At 34.4% G+C, this 23,877-nt stretch overlaps 1 protein-coding gene across 1 annotated transcript; it reads left to right on the top strand.

Annotated features, from left to right (window-relative positions):
• Window positions 1-15,186: 15,186 nt before the first annotated feature.
• LOC117782555 lies at window positions 15,187-23,461 on the top strand. Its single transcript, XM_034619578.1, has 5 exons — window positions 15,187-15,330; window positions 15,387-15,578; window positions 15,643-16,168; window positions 16,228-16,438; window positions 22,227-23,461. The coding sequence occupies exons 1-5, from the start codon at window positions 15,238-15,240 to the stop codon at window positions 23,218-23,220; spliced, it is 2,016 nt and encodes a 671-aa protein (XP_034475469.1). The 5' UTR covers window positions 15,187-15,237; the 3' UTR covers window positions 23,221-23,461.
• The last annotated feature ends 416 nt before the right edge of the window (window positions 23,462-23,877 follow it).

Genomic DNA, 23,877 nt, shown 5'->3' with positions numbered 1-23,877 from the left:
TCATACCAAAGATTGCATCCGATTGCTCCTATGGTAGTTATAAGAAAAGTAATCCGATTTTGTCCAAAGTTTGTCAGGATGTAACAGGCAGTCGCAAACATACAATAATTGAGTTAATTCCTTCGAAGTGTAAACATTACTCCGAATTCGACCTACTTACAGATTGATGTTTTCAAAACACCGTCTTATTGCAATCAAATATTTACAAAGACATCGCACTGTCGTACATACAAGGGCGTAGGCAGCTTTGTGTGAAGGGAGGGGCTTAAATTTTTTTTCATAATATCTCCACAAAACACAAAAGAATTATTTTGAAGCCATTGGAAAACTTCCGAGCTAACTAAATGTAATTTTAGGTATGTTAGGTATTCATTATTATTAATTAATACTTTAATTTAAGGGCCTCCTCTATAAAAATCCGGACACTTAAAGCAGGCTATAACTTTCTTACCTGTTGTTCGATTCTAATGAAATAAAGTTTAATTTAAAGAGGATGCTTTGCATTTATATTTATTACAAAAAATTATACAATTTTGTTTACAGCGAATAAAATGGCGAGTGTTCTTTTTAATGTTTGACATTAACTTCTGCACACATTTTCTGTCCACTTTCACAGCTTATTTGTTAAAGGCAATCAGCATTGATTTCTCATTTTCCACAATACTACCACTCCTTTTCAATTTTCCTTTAACGATTGCCCAATATCTTTCGATAGGACGAAGCTCAGGACAATTAAGTGGGTTAAGCCACTTCGGTAGCACATCGACCTGGTTTGCTTCATACCACAGCTTCGTCGTATTTGAACAGTGACAAGTCGCCAAATCAGGCCAGAACTTTACTGGTGATCGGTGCATATGTATAAATGGCAAAAGGCATTTTTGCATGCACTCCTTCACGTACACTTCTGACGTCCTTGATGATGTTGTTACAAAAGCGCGCGACTTCAGACCGCAGCTACAGATAGCTTGCCATATTATAGCTTTCCTTCCAAATTTGTCCATCGGTATATTTTTAAATTTTGTGGCAACACATCCACGTTAATAGGCATAGTAAAATTTTCGGCCTGCAAGCTGCTTAAAATTCATTTTGATGTACGTTTCATCATCCATTATTATGCACCCTTGAAATTTGGTGAGAACTTGGTCGTAGAGCAAACGAGCACGTGTTTTTGCGTTTAAATTTTGTTTATCCGACCTGTTAGGATTTTTTACATACGTAGGCCTTTATACCTTCGGAAAGTCGTATTCGTCGAATAGTGGAAGCGCTTGTTTTTAGTCTTTTTGCTCTATCACCGTCACTTAATTCAGGATTTGCTCGCAATGATCTTATTACCTTTGCTCTTAGATAACGGTTTCTACAACCACGTTTTAAAGTTTGGTGTTTGGCTCTATTTGTAGTGTGAGTCTCCTTAAAACGTTTTATAACATCACACACGGTTGACTTGGCGATTTTCAAAGTTTTTCCGATCTTTGAAAGTGACCAATCGGGATGTTCTAAGAAATTGTTCACAATTTTATCACGTTGCTCCTTTTCCATGGTTAACCATTCTGCCAGAGTTGCAACGATTTTATCGAAACTTTGCATAAAGCACGGCATAATCATCGATAACAATCGTGCATACTCAAATTTGGAAAAAAAACTTAAATTGTTTTAAAAAACCAGCTAACTTTGTGTCCGGATTTTTATAGAGGAGGCCCTTAATTGAAAAAAATTTTCATTTTATTTAATCTTCAATATAATTTTGTTATTTCAAAGCATTGCATTTATTATTTGATATTTTAAAATTTTGGTAAAAGTCTATTTATTTATTTACTTATTTATGCACGACTAAAAGCAGTCGGCAAGAAATAAAAAAATCCAAGTATAGAAATTAAGTTAAAGATTAAAAATAAAATTAAATATAAATTATGAGCTGTAAAGAAAAAATTTAAATTAGAATTAGATCTGGGGTATGCAAAAATTATAAATGAGCCAACATTTGTTGCAAGGATTGGGGAGAACCCAGAAAAACCCAATCAGATCAATAAAGATTAGTGTTGTTATTAGTAATTGTATGAATGTTAAACTAGTATAATGTAATAAAACAATTTATTAGTATTAGTATGGTCAGAGATTTAACGAAAGGTAATGGAAAAGTGGGGATTTTAGGGAAGGGAGAGGGGCGAGGAGAAAACGTTATAGAGGCTATTATAGGTAGTGCATAAAACACGAAACGAATCGTGTGAAGCGTAATCAGCTGTGCATGTAGATAAAAATAAAGGCTTGTAACTCCTAGTAGAGCAGCGGGGGACTGAAATTGTGAAGTGGGCCAGAAGGGAACTAGAATCGATCTCGCCAATAATCAATTTGTGAAAAAAAACAACACCAAGAGTTTTCCTACGATTAATTAAAGACGAAAGATTGAGAAGACGAAGCCTATGGGAGTACGGTGGTAAACGAAGGTTGGAATCCCAGCTTAAACTACGTAAGGCGAATAGCAAGAATTGCTCTTGAACTGATTCAATTCTATTCTGGTTTATTTGATACTGCGGGATCCAAATACATGAACAGTATTCCAGGATGGGACGAACTAAAGAGACGTGAAGGAGTTTAGTGGCGAAAGTATCATTAAATTCTTTCGACCAATGTTTAATGAAACCAAGTACTCCTCATTAACTATAGTGGAGATGTGTAAATTGAAGCATAATTTGGCAATCAAATAAAACTCCAAGACAACTTATTGGCCGAGCGCCATAGTTGCATAGCGTTTAAATCGTCTTGTAGACGATTATAAAGAAGGGTCAGTGTATGAAAATATAAGCTTTACATCATCCGCATATATTAAAACATATGAATGGGACAGAATGGTCGGTAGATCGTTAATGAACAGAGTAAGAAATAAAGGCCACAAGTGACTACCTTGAGGTTCACCAGAAGTAACGTGAACCGAACTCGAAATTGTTGACCTAAGAAGCACTTTTTGGGTCCTACCTTTTAAGTAGGTGGAAACCCAACGTAAAAAGGCGAGAGGGAAACCTATGCAATTAAGTTTGTAAAGTAAGAGGTCATGGTTCACAGAGTCAAAGGCTTTACTGAAGTCAGTGTATATGACATTCGTTTGCTTTTTCTTTAAAAATGCATCATTTACCAGTGAGGTAAATTCAATTTTTTCCAAAGATATGGAAAGATTGAAGATTCAAGGGATAGATTTAAAAGCTTATGCAACGGAGCAGCTAAAGAAGAGCAGCATTCCTTAAGGAGACAACTAGGAATGTTGTCAGGCCCAGGAATGAAAGAAGATTTTAAAGAGCTAATAGAAGAGATAATAGTGTTATAAGAAATTAAGGGAGCAAACATAATTTTTGATTGAAAAATATAATATTGGAGAGTAGGTGAATTGAAAAAAGTTAGCAAATAGTTCAGCGGCTTCAGAGTCGTTGCTGTCATTATCTATCCCATGAAAAAAAGAGGAAGGTAAACTGGACTTACGCTTCAAGTAAACAAATTTGTAAAATTGTTTAGGGTCACGAGAAAACTGTCTTTTGCATCGAGTTAGATAGTTCTCATAGCATAGAGAGTTTAAATTGGCGAAGTCCGACTTGGCTACTATGTACTTAGACCAGTTAAGATTTAAACCAGACTTCTTATATTTTTAAAATATTTAGATTTAATATTCTTTTATTAAGAAAGTCTAGGTGTAAACCAAGGAGGCTTTATAGAACCAGACGTTGGAACACAGTTTGGAAAACCCACATCTAAGAGTGCATTTAGGGTCTCATAGAAAGAACTAAGGGCAATATCGATGTCAGTAGCTTTTTCTAAAAAGCACCAGTCGGTAGCAAGGATAAGTTCATTAAGCAATGAATAATTTCCCTTGCGAAAACAACGACGAGGTGATTGCTGACATAAAAGAGGTGGACTTATAGAGATTGAGATTAAAATTTCTATAGTAGGATGATGTAAATCTTCAGAGATACTTAACGGTGATGCCCTAGAGACGGCAATATTTGCGAAGTCATTAATAAAAACTAGATCAAGAATTCGATCATTATGATTTCTTATTGAATTAATTTGAAACAATGAGAGATCAAGCAAGTTATCTTATAAATTATCTTGGCTTAAGGGAACAAGGTAAGTTGTGCTTATGAAAAATTACCAAGAAATTTTAGGCAAATTAAAATCACCCAGCACTTGAAGATTAATTGCTTCAATACAGGAAAAGTGCTGCAAAGTGCTGCAAAGTGGATATAAGAGCAGGTGATACAAATTGATCGAGTGAAAAAGTTACTTTTACAGCAACAAGTTCAATATCAGTAATGCATTCTGACTGAGAGCCGATTTAGTGGCAATAAGTACGCCACCACTTCGAGTCGTTCGATCACTTCTATATAAAAGATAATTATTTGACATAACTTCAGAATCAAATACTGTAGGACTTAACCAAGTTTCTGACAAAGCAAATATATCAGAATCAAAGGACATACTACTCAAATATCGATTTTTGAGCTTAGTAAGGAGGCCTCTAACATTTTGATAATGAATACAGGCAAAATCGGGCCGCATGTCTAGTTTTTTAAAGCCGTACTAGCGGGCTCGTTGGAACTGCCGGCTGTAAGAGAAACAGGCAACCATTCACTACGTCTTTTGGGCTTAAACTCATAAACAATCATATGTGGTGGCCAAAATTTTGGATCACAAATGAGAGTAAATGAGTCGTGAGGGACAATTATTTTAAAAGATGCTATATCACGGGCAATAGAAAATAAATTTAGTGATTGAGACATTAGGAGAGACTTTGCTGGAAATGTATGCAGATTAACAAGTAGTGTCCGAGGATAACCTTGACACAAATACTTGCTTACGAGGAGCAACAACATTTAAAATAGGGATCTTAGATGTAGGGGCAGCTACGTTTATCCAAAAATAGGCAATATTGGAAAAAAAAACAGTTGAGTCCCCAAACAAATTTTTTCCTCAAAATGCATGATAAATTGCCCCCTATTTGGGGTTTTTGTTTTTGTTTATACCCAAATTATAGGAACAAAAAAAAAAAATGTATACCCAAATTATTGGAACAATATATTGCAGGCAGATCAGAGCTTGTTTATTTTTTGAATCGGACCACTATATCATATAGCTGTCATATGACCAATCGGGTGAATCTCAAGTCTTAGTATGAAAAACTTTTTTGTTTAATGAGATATCGTAACCAATCTAACAGTATATGCATTTAATTAAGACTTATACATCCTTCCATATATAGCTGTAATATGACCGATTGGCATTTGGTTTTATGAGGTATCTCAACCAACAACTGACCGAAGTTGGTCCATATTGGATCGGTCATAGGACCGATCGGGCGAAAATCGTAACCAAACTGACAGTATATGCCTTGAAGCTGGTCTTATACATCCTTACCAAATTGGAGCAAGTTGTCGAAAATGTAATAAAGCGCTCTGCAAGGGCGTCGAGAGCCTAAATATTTTTGAATTTTATGCAGTCCTTGCTTTTTTCACAGTAAGATCGGGGTCTTACGGGGGCGGAGCCCCTAGTTTTCTTTGAATTGGCCCAGGCTAATAGACTTTTACCAAAATTTTCTTTACCATTTCCTATAAATAAATGTCTACCTAACATGAAAATATTTTTGTATATTCCCTGGTTTTGGCAGCTTTTTAAAGTTAGCTTTTCGTTTTGAGCTGTGTATGGCATAATTTTGATTGAAAACTAAGCAAATATTTGAATCACACAAAAAAAACATCTACACGAAGTAAAAGTCTAGTGACGAAAGCATATTCCAACCCCAAAATTTCTGATATTCAATTTTTTGAAGAACAAAATAAAGTTAAATATACAAATTGTAAATAAAAATATAAATTTAAAAAAAAAAAAAATTAGAACTCTGCACTGTGCACATGAACATAAAAATTACTTTTTGCGCAGTGCCGAATGCCAATTTTCGTTTTTTTTTTTAATTTGTATTTTAAATTTGTATTTTAAATTACTATTTTAAATTTGTATTTTAATTTTTGTTTCAATTTTTGCTGATATGTGTGACATATCAAAGAACGCGGAATTTTATTGAGTATATATTACAAATTAGGATGTTTAATATAATTTTTTATAAAATCGCCAAAATGTGAGACAAAAATAATTTTTTCACCTGTAAAATTTTACCTGAGCACTATAGAAAAAAGTTCAAGGGTACGCCTAAAAGCCCCAAATCTTAGCTTTCCAACGATATATATATATAGCTTATATGGTTTGGAAACTGTTAAGGATTTAATTTTAGCGGGATCTAGCGCTTTCCCGCAAATCTATCTGTATTTCATAAAGTCGTAGAACAAACATTTCTAGATTTTCGAAGAGGAATAAATCCCCATCATCCAAACTAAGCTTTTTTTTTTTTTTAGCGATTTGATACAAACAAACAAACAAATAAGCTGACTTTTCATCACTGCGGACGGCAGTTCGCGTTAGTGACAAAAGCATCACGAAGGCTGCGAAAGGCGACTAACAATATATACAGCTAAGTTGGAAAATTTGCTACGACTGTCCGATCAAATCAAGTTATATACCGATCGAAAGGTTTAGTCCTAACTTACAAAATGGCATACTAAAACTTTTTCTAATTCACCTGGGTCATGTGATGCGGGGGTGTAAGTGGGAGGGGAAAAATTTATATGATCGCAGCTTATGGAGCCGTTGGGCTTTTTGGTGAAATTTTTTATTTTTTAAAAATTCTTATCAAAAATTCGCGTCGATTAATACCTCGATGACCCAAATCCGACAACTGGTTCAAAGGACAACTAAATTTTAAATTTTTAGCGGTCATCTCAAAATGAAATAAAAAGTCAGTTTGTTTGTTTGTCTGTTTGTCTATTTGTATCAAAGCGCTAAAAAAAGCTAAGATGTAATGATGGAGATTTATTCCTTTTCGAAAGTCTAGAAATGATTGTTCTACGACTTTTTGAAAAAACCGCTAGTTTAGCGGGAAAACGCGAAATCCAGGTAAAATTGAAACCTCAACAGAAGCTACAGATATGTTCTATATATCATTGGAAAGGTGTGTTTGAGGGCTTTTATGCGTACGTAAACTTTTTTTCTAAAGTACTCAGGTAACATTTTACAGGTTTTTAAGCTTACATTTTGGCGATTTCTGACAAAACGGCTCTAATGATTTCTGTTAAATTGTAATAATTATATGTTGTAATACGTACAATTTTAGGTTTTTTGGTATATGAAACATGAATTTTGGCTGAGGGGCTTGAAAGATTGAATAAATACATTTTTCTATCGGTCGAAAGTCACGTTTTAGTACGAAAAACTTTTTGGTTATACGAGATATCTCAACCAAACTAATACAATATGTATTTAACTTGGTTTCATATATCCTGACCAAAGTTGGTTCAAGTCGGACTACTATATCACATAGCTGTCATAGAACCGATCGGGTCAAAATTAGGTTTTAGTATGAAAAACTTTTTTGTTTAGTGAGATATTTTTACCAAATTAATAGCATATGCATTTAAGTTAGTTTTAAAAATCCTAACCAAAGTTAGTTCTTATCGGACCACTATATCATTTAGCTGTTATAGGACCAATCGGGCGAAAATCAAGTTCTACTGTGAAAAACTTTTTTGTTTTATGAGAAATCTTAACCAAACTAATACAATATGCGAACAACTTGGCTTTATATATCCTGACTAAAGTTGGTTCAAATCGGACCACTATATCACATAGCTGTCATAGGAGCGATCGGTCCAATATTAAGTCTTAGTATGAAAAAATTTTTGTTTTACGAGATATCGTAACCAAACTAATAAAGTATGCATTTAAGTTAGACTTATATATCCTGACCAAAGTTCTTTCTTATCGAACAACTGTATCATATAGCTGTCATATGACCGATTGGGCGAAATTAAAGTCTTAGTATGAAAAACTTTTTCTTTTCATAGTAAGAAAAACTAACGGGCTCCGCCCCCTGCTGGAGACCCCCGACAGTAGAGTATGCTCGGCTGTAGCAACGTGAGCAAAGCGAGCAGGGGGCGGAGCCCGTTAGTTTTTCTTTATAATTAAAGAAAAAAAAATTTTTTAAATATGAAATACGTTCAACAACAAAATTGATATATTTTACTATTTGCCTGCATTAATGATAAAGTTACAATGTCAAAAGCAAAAGCAATTGCAAAAATTTCTGATATCCCACAAAAAAAAACCTCTACACGAGGTAAAAGTCTAGTGACGAAAGCAATTTCTAGCCCCAAAATTTCTGATATCCAATTTTGTGACGAACAAAATTCAGTTCAATATAAAAATTTTAAATAAAAATATAAATTATAATTAATATGCAGAATATAGATCAAGGTATGTAAATATAATATAGTTCAAAGTGCTTTGACTTTATATACTTTTGTTTCGTGTTGAATTTTGTGTTTTTGTGGGCACCATTTATAAAAAACCTAAGTAGACCTAAGTAGATCTAGCAAGATTCCCCGGATTACAAAAACTGCTTCTGTGATTTGTAACGGCCCGTGAACCCACAAAATAGACAAGTTCTTTTTAATCAAAATCAACCTCTTTTATTATATTATTCAATCGGCCACCATGACACTTCTGTCTTGCTCGCTTGCTTAATTCCAACTAACTTCGCGTCTCTCACTTCGTCCCATCGCTGTCAGCATCGGCGCTCTTTGCAGTGACGTCGCTGCTCATTGCAGGCTCCCACATCCCTCTTTTATTTTTTAGTTTCAGCTTCAAGGGTTGTGTAGGCCTCTGGCTCGCTTGATATCTTCTTGACGTGAGATATATTCCTCATGAGTGTCCTGCCTTTTGCCATAATCTTTATTATATTATTTTTTCTTTCAACAACTTTATACGCAGTTTCGTCAAAGTTTAAAGTTAATTTGTTTGGAAAAACTAAATTTTTCAACTATACTTATCCCCTACATTTATCTCAATTCTGCCTCTTCCGTTCCTTTCCGTTTTAGCACACTATCTCTGTCCCTTTTAGCAGAGTCCGTAAACTGTTCATCAATATCATTTATACATGGAACTTTATCACGAATAACCCTATTAAACATAAGTTGAGTTAGGGCTACTCCTGTAGTGCCATGTGGGGTCACGTTATGCATGAGCACAAATTTCTGAATCTCTTTTAATTTTTCGAGTTTGAGTACGCTACTTTTAGTTGCTTAACCAAAGATTCGTTCATATTTTCCACTTCGCCATTAGCCTGGGGCCAACAGGGTGGGGTCTTGACCTGTTCTATTCCACAAATTTTGCAGTATTCCGCAAACTCTGGACTAATGTATTGCCGCCCATTGTCGGTTCATAAATATTTTGGATACCCTAGTCTGCAAAATATTTCTTTCATTACTTCAATGAGACAAGTTGACGAAATGGTGCGTAAGAATTTAAACTCCATGTAGCGGGAGTAATAATCGATGAAGACTAAGATGTACTCGTTTTTGGTAGAGGACCCAGTAGATCTGAAGCTACCTAAATCCTTGGACCAGTTGGAAATGGCGTCGCGGTCAATCATGGGCCACCAAGCCTTGGATCTCAAATGCCTTTTCATGGCTGACTCTCCAGGGTGCTCTTCATGAGCCAGTTCAGGAACCCGCTTCCGATGCGATGTTGGGATAACAATATGGTTACCAGCAAGAGTAGAGGTCCTATTGTCGACAACTCATCGAAATGGGTAAAGTTGTTTTGGGGAATCCATTTTCCAAACGTCGTGCTCCAGGCAGACCATCGCAGCGATGATTTCTTCGTCTTTTACAGACTCCTTAGCAATTTTCGAAATGGTCATCGATTTAGGAATATTATTGTCCATTATGTGCAGGATGCTGTATTCGGTTTCTCTGTCACAAGTGTCAAATGATGATAGCGTCACAGTCGAGATAATGCGTCAGAGATTTTTTTTTTCCTGCCTCGTAAATGACTTTGAAATTATAGGACTGTAGACGTAGTAACCATCTCTCTTTGCAAGCTGGCGGTTTTGATGTCGGTTTAAAAATAGTCTCCAATGGTTTGTGGTCTCTCACGAGTTCGAACCGTTGTCCAGCCAGGTAATTGTAAAATCTTTCAACTCCCCAGACTAGAGCTAGGCTTTCTTTCTCCGTTTGAGAATAACGTTTTTCAACATCCGATAAAGCTCTGCTGGCAAATGAAATGATTAAAGGATCGCTGTTAACCGAGAATTGCAACAGTACTGCTTCAAGTGCTACAGGACTGGCGTTTGCTATGAGACGAGTTCGATTTCTGGGGTTGAAGTATGCGAGATTTGACACCTTCGCCAGTCGGTTCTTTAAGTATCGAAAAGCGTCTCTCTCTGGTTCGCTCCAGCTGAATTTAATATCCTTCTTCAGTAACTGTCTTAGAGGTTCCGTGTACTCTGCTAGATCAGGGATAAATTTACCCACGTACGTTACCAGACCGAGAAAGCTCCGTGTTTCTTCCTTATTAATTGGATCTCGAAATGATTTGATCTCGTCATTTTTATTTTATGAAAGAATGTGACCGAGAAATTTGAGTAACTTTGCATTCCAGATGTGCGTCTTTTAATTTGGTCATAAAAGATTCAAGAGTTGGTAGGGGATAATTTTCTCGACGAATAGGGATCCTGCGCACTGGCTGCTGAACTGGCTTGACTTGAGGATCAATGCGTAGTTATATTTTTATCCCTTTCCATTTAGGGAATGGTGCGGTCACTTCAACCAGATTGACATTTAGGCCCAGACGAAGAACATTTAGCTTAATGGCAGTCTCGTCCCAGTAATGACTGTCGTCGATTTTTTATGACAAAAAATGTTGCAATCACCTCTACACTTGGTACAGCTGATATCGGTGCTTCAAAAACGCAAGTTACTTCAGATAACTTTTCAGAAGCGTATCAGTGCATCTTCCACGGATCGAACATCATTTTTCCGTCTCTTGAGATGTTGGGAATGTTGCTTTGTTCTGCATTTTCGTATTAAATACCCCAATTTCGAGCATTTATTGCATTTGGCCACTCGCGCAGGGCAAGAGAAATCGTTATTGGCATGACCCATTCGTCCACACCTCGAACATTCCAGTTCCGGCTTTGTTTGCCGAGCTGTGATTTTGTTGATTACCTCATTGGGCTTCGTCAGCATGGCTTCATATTGTTTATTTATCTGCTCCTCCTCTTGACACGTTTCGATAACCTAGTCTAGGGAGTGTTCTCTACCCAGGAGCTTCTTCCTCAGTTCCAGTGGTGCCCATGAATCAATTATTTCGTCCTTAAGACAAATTTCCTCAATTTCTGCTTTTGATTCGCCAAACGAACATTTACATATTTGCTGTCGCAAACGTAAAGTAAACTTCGCGAAGTTTTCATTCTCTAGTGGAGCCAAATTTCGAAATAGATGTCGCTCAAACGTAGAGTTTTGCTTAGGTGAAAAGTATGCATTTAGCTTCTCAACCAAGACAGCGAAAACCTCATTCTTCTTCTCTTCGTCATAATCTACCAGTGCACCTAGTAACGAGAACGCGACAGTTTGTAATTGCACTCCACCTATGTGAAGTAGTTTCGTCTTCTTGATTTTCGGTGACTCGATTTGCTTAGACTCCATTGATATGGTAAATGCTCTAAACCATTTTCCCACTCATTGCGGAGTACCGACTTTTTAATCGTGTCGCATAAGAATGCTTTTAGATGGTTTTCAGTCATTCTGAAACAGATCTGAAAATATAATTTATTTAAGTTTAAATATTGGCTTGTTACTACGCATCCTCTCGACTTGTATTTTATATACGATCGATTTCTTATCTGGCTTGCGCAAGACGAAACTCTTTCGCACAGCATTTCCTCTATACGTATTTATGTATATGATTTGTATATTTGGCTTGCAAAGATTTATCTCTTTCACTCAGCCTTTTTATATATGCAATAATATCTCTCTTAATTTCTTGGCTTGTATATCAAGCACGCAGCCACTCTCTTCGGCTCACATACATGTGTACGTTATCGCCATGGGCTTGTTAAACTCAACCCTTTTCTTCTCTTTACGCTATGCTCCGTTATTTCGTCTTGCGCGGAATACTTTGCAAATGAGAGCTAAGCCTCCTACGCCAACGCATGCACAAGAACAGTTTTTATTCTCTTTTATGATTAACTTTATTTTTCGTATTCCAGCTCATTGAAATTTAAAGAACATACATATATATATATATATATATATATATATATTTATTTCTCTTTTCTTTTCTTTTTTTTTTTTGCACACATATGTGATGTTGTTTGCATTTCAGAACGAGAGTTTTATTTACCTCGTCGCCAATGTAACGACCCGTGAACCCACAAAAAAAACAAGTTCTTTTTAATCAAAATCAAACTCTTTTATTATATTATTCAATCGGCCACCATGACTCTTCTGTCTTGCTCGCATGCTTAATTTCAACAAACTTTGCGTCTCTCACTTCGTCACATCGCTGTCAACATCGCCGCTCTCTGCTGTGACGTCGCTGCTTATTGCAGGCTCCCATATGGTTGTTTGTTATTATGTATATTTTTAAATAGAGTTAAATAGTTAGAACGTATTGTCGATGTGTATTTTAGTTCAATACTCATAGCTATGTTTATGTTCTGTGGTGTATTACATTTATACAGAAAAAGATATAGTAAAAGTTGAGCTAAAAAATTATTAACAAAAACATCTAGAATAATATGCTATTCACAATTATTGACGGTTGGTGCCCTTTTTCTTAAAAATACACATGTTGCAAATGTGCAATTATCCCAAATAAAACTGATTTTCCAGTATGATGGGAAAAAAATGTGAGGGCATGGTTAAATTAAAAAAAAATTAAAATTCTTTCTTATTCTAACTAACGTAAATACAAAATTTCAAGTCTCTAGCTAACAATAGAGTTAATGCCACATAAATCGAAAAATCGGCAAAAATGCATAGTTTTTAAAACACCAACTAATGGGTTGATTTTAAAAATTTCTAGAACACACATTCCATTATACAGTAGAGTAGTATAGGTTGTTAAAATTGTAATCTACGACCAATTCTAAGAAGTCTTGCCCAATATTCCATCGGCTTAAAATCAAAATATAGCTTTTAAAATAAAATAAGTTTTTTCACTCCCTACAAATTGACCAGTTTTATACAGGTATGTTTTAGGTCTAGGCCCTAGAAATGAACAATGGTTGCGCTTTTAAATGTCAACATTATAAAATTAAACTAAATTGTGTTTTAAATTTATTTAAATTTATATTTATTACATTTTTTAAAACAGCATTAAATACATTTTAAGCAAATTTTTTTGTACGAAATATACCAATAATGAAGATAACCCATCGTTGATAACCCATAGGTGTGCCTACGCTCTTGTGTACTTCGCATGACTCAAAAATGTTTTTCGTGAAGCTGAGTACTCAGGACAGAAAGCCAGTGTTGGCAATTAAATTTTGATAACGCACAGCTGATTAGAATAAATTGAGGAGGCATAGGGAATGGAATGGAAATTTTGGATATTCTGTGTATAGTAATTCAAGGAACTAAGACAATAAAAATATTGTGTAGATTTTTCTATTTTGTTTATAAAATTTTGTCCTTGTTAAACAATTCAAAAATTCTATGTTTTCTTTTCAAAAAAAATGGAGACAATTTTTGTCATAGGGTGTAAGAAGATTGAAAATTTTAATGTCATACGGGCAGCCGAGTGAAAATGAGCTGTTTCACAATCAGTGCTGGAAACCGAGAAACCAATTGACCTGGCAACTCTGTCTTTTCGTTCTGAGGACTGGTCAGCTAAACCACTGCTAAATTTTACTGTCCAGAGTACTTTGCGTAAAAGTCTTTTATCACGGGCATATCGAAAAAAAAAAACTAAATAGAGGGTGACTTATCTTGAATTAAGAGAATTATCATGTAGTGTTGGTAAACGGCCCGTAATAGTGACAAGTTTCACCAAGCGACAATGAAAACTTAATTTTGCTCTGCAATTTTAAAATTCAGTTTAAAGCTGGGTATGGACATAAGATAAAAGCTGTGCGCTAAATGTCAAATCCATATAAAAAAAACAGTTGCTAAATTAGCCAGATAAAATTTTATATGGATTTGACATTTAGCGCACAGCTTTTATCTTATGTCCATACCCAGCTTAAAAATAAACTAGTTGAGACCCAAACCTAATTTTCTCCAAATTCATCATAAATCGTCCTCTATTTTGGGTTTTTTTTTTTTGTAGCTTTGTTATAATCGTGAGAAAATGAAATTGACTTACACACTTAAGATTTTTTTCCGAATACGATTGTAACAAAATACAAAACTTCATCTCATGATATTATTTTTAATGCCTTAAGGTAGATCTCAAATCGAAAAAATTCCGTTCGCTAAGCCAAACTCCATATAAAAAAAAAGTGGCGGGACGCAAGATAAATTATCTTACTTCTGTTCCCTTGGTGCGGTACTCACAAAAGGCATGATTTGCCAGATAAGGTGCGGCGCTTGTCAACACTATAGGCAACAGCTGATATTTCTCAGTCGACTGACCATTTATATGTTTTGTTCAATATAAGGACAGCCATTAGAGAAATGTCAGCTGTTTGTTGTGCACACAAGAGATAATACATTGAATTTAAAATGGCAAAACTTAAAATGAAAAGAAGACGCTTGGACTCAGACGATAAGATAAAGTGGATAAAAGAAGTGGAGAAGTACACCATTCCATATGACTTGGATGAAAAAAGCATTTCGATGCAATTTTTATAGATTGACACAAAATGCGCGTAGCCTGAGTTCCTCCTTCTCTTTTTCTCGCAGCTTAGGGCAATATGCCAACAATCCCTTCTCCATATCTTGAAAACTATTCTTTGTATTTATTTTTCAAGTTTGGCGCATTTTAAAATGTAAACAAACCACAGCTGATGCCCCAATGGGACTGGTGTTGGTGTTGCGTTGGTCACACTAGTTTGCGAGGCTAGGCGTCCAAGTATATCACTTTATTTTTTCGCTCCCCACAAAATTTAGTGAGTACCTACCCTTACCTTGTTTAGCTTTGTATAACGTTTAGTTAAAGTTATATCACAGTATTTAATTTAAAAACGCACATAAGTATCTATTGTTCCATTTCCATGGCCCAAGATTGTTGTTAATGCTATTGATAAAAAGTGATTTTTGTGCTGAGTAAAAATACTTATCGATAAATTTAAATGGTTCTTACGTTATTGGCTCGGCGTTTTAAAAGTAGTTTGTTGATAGTTTGGTAATAGAAGTTATAACAATGTCTATATCAAATTTGCTATCGGATTTAGTTTTAAATGATTTAAAAGAAATGGGTATAAAACACAAAGACAAGAAACCTAAAGTAATCAAGGTAAGTTGGCCGAAAACCCAAAAAACGTTAATGCACAACTAATGCACAACATTCAGATTTCAGTGGGTCAGCCGTTGTTCCGCCAAGCGTTGCAATACTTAAAATTGGCAGATGCTTTTCTCGAGAATGGCACTGTGGTTCAGGTACCTCAGTTTATAGTCGAGGCTTGTAGTTATATATTGGAACATTGTGAAACAGAAGGTATATTTCGCAAAGCGGGCTCTGCGGCAAAACAGCGGGAAATTCGTGTAAGCCAAATAAAAAACCTTTCAGATTTATCAATTGTACAATAATAATTAATACTTTTTGCAGAAATGTCTCGAGGCGGGTCAACCTCTGGGAAAGTCGCATCGCGTAATAGATATCGCAAATATTGTAAGCTATTTCTTCCGAGAGCTACCTGAACCGCTTATTCCTTCGTACTTGCACGACACTCTCGTAAGATGCCTACATACTACTGAATCGAATCGGAATCGATCTATACAATTGACGTGTTTGTTGATACCTTCGTTGACTGCTCAAACTCTGGCATACTTCATGCAATTCCTACACACCGTCACCAGGCATGTCAGCAGTAATAAAATGAGTGCGGAGAACTTGGCAATAGTGATTGCACCAAGTGTTATGCCATACCGAGATATAAATAGTGTTCGGTTTAAGAATCACATCAAAATAGTCGAACTCCTTATCGAGAATGCCAGCATGATTGGGACGATACCTGCGTGTATTCGAGAGAAACTTGGTAACGTAACAACGGATTCGTTAGCAGGCACTGTACACACAAGAAAGGTTCGAAGTGAATGCAGCTCTATTGCTAAAAACAAGAATCGACGTAGTCGTAAGTATTTACTTAATGTAGTCTAAGCGCAATACTAACTAACTGTTGCATATATTTAGATCTTTTCAGTGCCTTGAAAACAAAGGTTGGACTCACAATGAGCAGTTCAGAAAATCTCGATTGTCCTGCAAAACTATTTGACAATTCAAACCACTTATGTAATCCAGAGTTGCAAAAAAAAACTTGCAAGGAAACAAATACTCGATCTGGAATAATTGTGAAGACGCAGAAATTTACAGAACCATTTAACGCCTTCCGTGCCAGAAAAAAGTAAGTACAAGACTAACTAGTCGGAAAGGCTATATTCGAGATCCCGACCATAGGATACCAGTTACATATTACAATATATACCAAAGTACTTTAAAGACATTACGTGTATTACTTTGAAAGCATTAAATCGCCATAACTGTCCTTCTACTTGTCCGATATTGATGCGATTCAGTGAGATAATAGATAATACTAATAGATAACGTTAATTACCACAAAAAACGTATTATCTTAAAAAGTGTGGGTGCGGTGGTTTTTCGCGATTTGCGGTGGCGGAAGGGGGCGTGGCTAATTTTTGAAACAACATTGATTTGCGTGGGGTCTATAGAAATCTGCTTGCCAAATTTGGTTGCTCTTTCTCTTACAGTCTCTGAGCTCTTTTTGTTTATACGGACAGACACACATGGCTATATCGACTGGGCTGTTGAAGCGGATCAAGAATATATATATAATTTATAGGGTCGGAGATTACTCCTTCTCCGTGTTACATACATACAAAAAAGGCCTTATCTTATAGTGGATTCTCTTGTCCCGACTTGTGTATCGCACCACTGAAGACAAAGTATAAATTTTGACTTTTTTCTTCTGAATTAAACCAAACGACAAAAACACTGGATTTTTTTTATGGCAGAGTTTTTTTTTTTTTAATTTTTTAAAATTTGTCTTTTTTTCTTGCCGTTTTTTTAGAGGTGCGCCCACTTTTGTCATCATTACTCGAGAATGCCAAAACCGATTTTCAAAAACTTTACTTGTCCTGAAAGCTAATGAATATATCTGTAATTCATTCATACACAGTTTAAGATTTAAGCCATTAGTTTAAGAGCTATTAATTTTTGAATTAACAAAATGTTTTTAAAGATATTTTTTATTTTTATATACTCTAAAACTCGAGGAAAACTCGAAAAAATTTCTGAATTGCGGTTTAAATGTCTTGTTGCATAGCTGCATTAATTGAACGTCGTTTTAGAAATGGTTCATTAAAATCTATGGAGAGACGGCGAAATAAGTAGCACATAAACAAACAAGCAAATTTGAAGTAAAGGTTGATTTTCGATAGATCGGTCCCATGACAGCTATATGTTATGTGATCCAATTCCAACCAAATTTGGACATAATTTGTGAGTTTGGTACAGATAGCTTAAATACTAAAAAAGTTTTTCATACTTAAGATTGCTTATCGACCGTTCCTATGGCAGCTATATTATATAGTGAACCGATTTCAACCAAATATGGTTAGCATGTAAAGGGCAATTTTAGATACACAATTTATTAGATTGATTGAGATATCTTAAAAAAAAACAAAAGTTTTCGTACCAAACCATGATATTCTACTGATCGGTCCTATGACAGCTATATGATATAGTGGACCGATTTGAATCAACTTCGGCCAGGATGCATAACACCAGCTTAAACGCATATTCTATCAGTTTAGTTAAGATATATAAAAAACCATAAAATTTGTTCATGCTAAAACTTGATTTTAGACCGACCGGTCCTATGGCAGCTATATGATACAGTGAAGATGTAGAGGATAACATAGAATGCACAATTTGTGATTGTGATTCGCTTCGCTCGCGAATTTCGTTATTTCTGAAATTGGGTTTATTCGACAGGTTTTTTTCTTCTTTACTTCTGATGAAGATCAGTATTCAGCACCTGCTTATCGAGCAGTGAAGTGAATTTAATCGTGCCAAATCAACCCAATTTCACTTAAATTATATTATAACACAAAAGTAATAAAATAATGAGTCATCTTAAAACTAATTTGGACTATTATAAAATAATATATTTATTTTTAAATTTACTTCGATTTAAAAATTAAGAATAATTATATACAAAAAAAATAAATATTTTTATGCACTTAATTGGGTTTAGGAGGTACATAAACCGGTTTGCAAAGCGAACCCAAGTCTTGCTGTATTCGAACCGAATCTTAACCAAAATTTTGGCGGCTTGCAGCTTTGTTGTGAACCCGATTTTTCCTATGGCATCTATGTATATTATATTGTAACATGATTTTGAGCAAATTGTCAAATATCGTTATGTAAATCCAAATAAAAAGAATAGAATAATTATATTCACGCTGTCAGCTGCCCCTGCAATTGGACCTTGGTAGTATCGACAGATTTGTCGGAAAAAAAATCTAGATTTGGTAGAAAAATTTGAGTCCTGAACTCATATCTGTGAGTTGAGATAACTTAAAAAACAAAAAAGGTGTTCATAATATTTGAGTTATTTGGTTGCTTCTTCATCTGCATTTGTTTCTGTTTCTTTTGCTGTTGTTGTTTTTGTTGCTGGCTGCCTTGCTGCTGTTTTTGTTGGCCACAACGATATGCCTGTTGCTGTGGCCGTTGTAGCTGCAAATTGGGCAGTAGACCACCCACCGATCTCTCGCCGCCAAAATTCATTTTCAACTATTAGTGATGGGTATCGCTATTTATTGTTGCAGCCCTTTGAGATTTTGTGCGAGATTAGCAGAGAAGAATAACATTGACATAACATAACATAACAACAGCATAACAAACAAAACAACAAAACAAATAAACGCGAACTTTAACCTCGAACTTAACGCACTTTCTAGCCGAATTTTGAAAAACCCCGCCTTAAACGCCGATGAATTTGTCATATCTGTGTTGTGTTAAAATTTCAAACTTGTAGCTTTAGGCGTTTGGCCTGTACAATGCCCAATGAATGAGGACAAAGAACTTTATATATATAGATAAGAAAGTTTTTCATAGTAAAGTCGGATTTTCTACCGATCGTTTCTAAGGCAGCTTTATTGAATAGTAAACCAATTTTAACCAAATTTTTAGGGCTATATAACACATTACCCGATACACAACCTGTGAGATTGGTTGATATATCTCAAGAAATACCACAACTTTTCATACTAAAGATTGATTTTCGACCGATCACTCCTATGGAAGCTATATGATATGGTGGTCCAATTTGAACCAATTTTGGTCATAATTTGTAAGACAACAACAAATTGATATTCTGTGAGATTGATTAAAATATCTCTTCTACTAAAGTCAATACCGCTCAGGAAGTCATCAAAATCAAGAAAAACAAGCATAGATATAATATATTATACCGTCGTTTCTCCATAGAATGAATCATATTTTAAACGACGCTCAATTATTGCAGCTATGCAACAAGGTGTTAAAACCGGAGCTCAGACATTTTTTCGAGTTGTCCTCGAATTTTAAATTTAAAAAACTTAAAAATAAAAATCATAATTTTCTTAGTTAAAAAATTGATAGTTCTAAAACTACTGTTATAAGTCGTATAACAAAAATTTTTAGATTTTCAAAAAAAAAAGGTAAATACTCATCATCAAATCTAAATCAAATTTAATCTAAAACAAACAAATGGGTTTGGGTGATTGAGGTATCAATCAACGCGTATTTTTGTTAACAATTTTTTAAAAATAAAAATAGTGACTTCAAATTGCTAAAAATTACTATTTTAGCCGCTTTTCCTCCTTTTCATCCAAAATTTTTCTGAGATCATCCAAAAAAATCATACAAAGAATTATAAAAAATAAAAACAAAGAAATTTTTGAAAAAAAAAATGAAAAATGTCATAAAAGTAGATTTTTACATAAATTAAAAATTTTCAATGGATAAGGAAAAATTTTTATCATTCAAACGGAATTTCAAACACGTTTCCATTGATGCCAAAATGTTTATGAAGTAAGTTTTAATAGTGAGTAAATTTAAGTTTAGTTTTGTGTAAATTATTTTGACCATCCCAGTAGCTTTAATACAGGACCGGTAAAAACAGCAGTTCATTGGGACGGAAAATTTTGTCGTTTTTAAGCTATCCTTTTTTTTTTTAGCAAGTCCATTTTTACTTTAAGGAAACAGAAAATTTGATAATGCCTCTATTTTATCTCGAGACGGTTAAATTAATCTACTGCTTGATTTAATTCCTCGATTTTCGATCTAGATTACTTCTCTCAAAACCGAACAAGCTGTATCGACATGGTACTGCTGATCATTCGATATGCCAAACTGAACGAGGACGAATCCTATAAGCCATTATGGATGATAAAAGTCATGTCGTTTCTTGAATCCTCTGAAACGGGAACATGGAAATATCCATGTGCCAGATATAAGGTTTTGAAAAAGTTAAATCCCTGCATCTATGAGCGCCATTGTTAAATGATTCTTCCGTATCTTTAAATTAAGTTTCCTATGGACACAAAAAAGATCCTTTTTAGAAAATAAGATCTTTTGGAGACGCATTTTTGGATGAGCTCGGCCCTATGATACCCTCATCTATTACCCTCATCCATTATTTTTCTTGTATTTTAATTTTATAAATACTTACTGTCGTACGGATTTCTAATAGATGTTAAAAATGTTCATCTACTAGAAAAATGTTCAACTCTACCAGAGACTCTGTTCTTTTGAGGGGTTAGTAGCTATTGATCAAACTCTGTATTTCTGCAAAGTCCACAACAATATCACTGCGGACGGCAGTCTGCGCTAGTGGCGAAAGCAGCACGAAGGGTGCGAAAGGCGACTAGCAATATATACAGCTAATATGGAAAATATGCTAAGACTATCTGATCAGATCGAGTTACATACCGAGGTTTAGTCCTAACTAACAAATTTTTGCCAAAAAACTTTTGCTTATCGACCTGGTTTATGAGATAAGGGGGTGTAAGTGGGCGGGCAAAAATTTAAATGATTGCAGCTAATGGGGGCATTGGGACCTTTTCGTAAAATTAAAAATACTTATCCAAAATACGCGTAGATTGATACCTTGATCCCCCAAATCCGACAACTAGTTCAAAAGATAATCAAATTTGAAATTTTTACTGGACTTCTCAAAATGAAATGAAAAGTTTGTTTGTGTGCTTGTTTGTTTGTTTGTCTGTTTGCATCAAAGCGCTAGATGTAATGATGGGGATTTATTGCTTTTCGAAAATTTAGAAATGTTTGTTCTACGACTTTTTGAAAAAAAGCTAGTTTAGCGGGAAAAGTATAAAAGAAGCTACATATATATATATATATATTCGTAAAAGCTACAAATATATTTAATATATCATTGGAAAGGCGTGTTTTAGGGCTTTAAGCCGTACATTAAAATAAAAAACACGAAAGTTGGCATACGGCACTGCGCAAAAAGTAATTTCTATGTACAAAGAACACTCACGCTTTTTGTGCACAGTGCAGAATGCCAATTTTCGTGTTTTGTGTTTTTATTATTATACATTTTTATTTACAATTTTTATATTAAACTTAATTTTGTTCGTCACAAAATTGGATATCAGAAATTTTGGGGCTAAATATTGCTTTCGTCAATAAACTTTTACCTCTTTTAGAGGTTTTTTTTTTTGTGGGATATCAGAAATTTTTGCAATTGCTTTTGCTTTTTACATTGTAATTTTATCATTAATGCAGTCAGTTTTTGTGGAATCAAATATAACCTTCCGTCTCATTTTCTATTTTTCCCCTAACTTATTGAGATTCTTATAGTTCTTTGTAGTTAAAATGAGGTATATTGCAAAGAACATTTTTTTAAATTGAAAACAATTACGTTAATTTTTTTATTTGGTGAGGATTTGATTTAACTTTGGAATGGAAATATTACATAGTCTGAATTAGTCATGCGCGCGTATAATAAAAAACAAATTAATGTGCATGGAGATATTTTTATAATGCTTTTAAATCTTATTAAAAGTTTCGTGTTCATATTACAATAAATATTTGCAAAGAAAACTAGAAAATATTTGACATATTAATGATGTATTTTTTTTTCCATGTTTGGTCTGTTGCAGTGAAAAAAAGCATTCCCACGCTAATTTGGCTGGAAATCAAGGGACTAGCAATGTAACCTCTGTTACCAAAAGTAACATGGAACATAGAAGATGGAGCCTGGTTACAGCTGGATGGTCAAAAAATAATAAAAAAGAAAACATATCAAATAATCTAAATATTTCAGTTTCTGATATTGGAATTAAAGATCAAACGGATTTTTTTACATTAAAAGTTTCCAATTCAGATGATCTTAAACCTATTAGCTTTACAAATACATGCAAAAATGAATATGATGCTATTATGGAGCGTGTAGCGTCAATTGAAACGCAGAACCCCTCGCCTAAAGTTAAAACGCACGTTCATCAAAGCACATGTAGTATTGTGAAAAGTGTTGAGCAATCTAATGAAAACTCTGGAAAGGAAGCTGAGAAGGCTTTCATTAAAGCCCAATCCCTGAAAAAACGTAGAAGTATCGATAAAAATACTGTTGGTTCCCCAAGAAAAATAAAAACGTTGCGTAAAACACAAGAGCCCACACGCATTATGAGACATAATTCATGCTATAGCTCACCTTCTGAGTTTCCTGTGAATTTGCATTTGCCGAAAGCTAAAATTTCTAATAGTGATATTCCACAGAAGACATTGATTCAGCATCAAGAGTCAGAATCTGAATGGTTGCCGGCTGAAACATTTTTTCGGGATTTGGATAGCTTCCAAACTCCTGTGCAAAAGATGAAAGTTCATTTTGAATCAAATAATTCAGAATTAAAACATCTTAAAACGGTTTCGTATTCCCTATCCAAAATTGCGAATTCAACCAAAAACAATAACATCGAAACACGAATGCGCTCTGCGAAATCTGTGTGCAGAAATTATGCTCTTAAATTAAATTCAGCTTCTAACATTGTTTTCGAGGACCAAGGTCGCGCTTCTATCGCCCGTCTTCGCACTGAAAATTGTGGAATGGTTTTAGCAAAAGCTAAGCTATTCGATGACTTTAACGACTGTTCTTGAATTGAATTAACTTTATTAATAATAAGTATAATAATTTATAAAATAATTTCGAAGTACAAAGCTACAAAATTTTCGGAGACTAAGCTAAGCATGTGAAATTGTTGTAATATATAAGTACAAATATGTTATGCATTTTTATAAATATTTTAATATTATTATATATGTATGTGCACGGCTGAACTGCACATTGCCAATTCTCAATGCGCACATGATTAAATGTAATAAACAAGTTAAAATAAAATTACCAGCTTTGATTATTTTATTAAATCAAGAAAATAATAAACTTTTTGAATAAATATATTTATATTTAATTGGGAATTGTTGGCCTTTAAAGGTTTCAGAGAGAGATTTAGTCAAGAAACTTAAAATTTATTAAAACAATCTACTGACACAGCACTTTGGAATAAATTAACCACAAAAAAACCTCTACACGAGGTAAAAGTCTAGTGACGAAAGCAATTTCTAGCCCCAAAATTTCTGAAATCCAATTTTGTGACGAACAAAATTCAGTTTAATCTAAAAATTTTAAATAAAAATATAAATTAATAAAAAAAAAGCGAAAATTGGCATTGTGGGATATCAGAAATTTTTGCAATTGCTTTTGCTTTTGACATTGTAACTTTATCATTAATGCAGGCAAATAGTAAAATATATAAA

Source organism: Drosophila innubila, assembly GCF_004354385.1.
Source record: "Drosophila innubila isolate TH190305 chromosome 2L unlocalized genomic scaffold, UK_Dinn_1.0 5_B_2L, whole genome shotgun sequence".
Taxonomy (NCBI): Eukaryota; Metazoa; Arthropoda; class Insecta; order Diptera; family Drosophilidae; genus Drosophila; species Drosophila innubila.
This window is presented reverse-complemented; position numbering and strand designations above follow the sequence as displayed.

Bases quoted from the DNA above. Each gene is read 5' to 3' on its own strand.
- LOC117782555 (XM_034619578.1), top strand. From the start codon at position 15,238: ATGTCTATATCAAATTTGCTATCGGATTTAGTTTTAAATGATTTAAAA. The intron at 15,331-15,386 runs GTAAGTTGGCCG...CACAACATTCAG, and splicing joins AGAAACCTAAAGTAATCAAG to ATTTCAGTGGGTCAGCCGTT. The intron at 16,439-22,226 runs GTAAGTACAAGA...GGTCTGTTGCAG, and splicing joins GCCTTCCGTGCCAGAAAAAA to TGAAAAAAAGCATTCCCACG.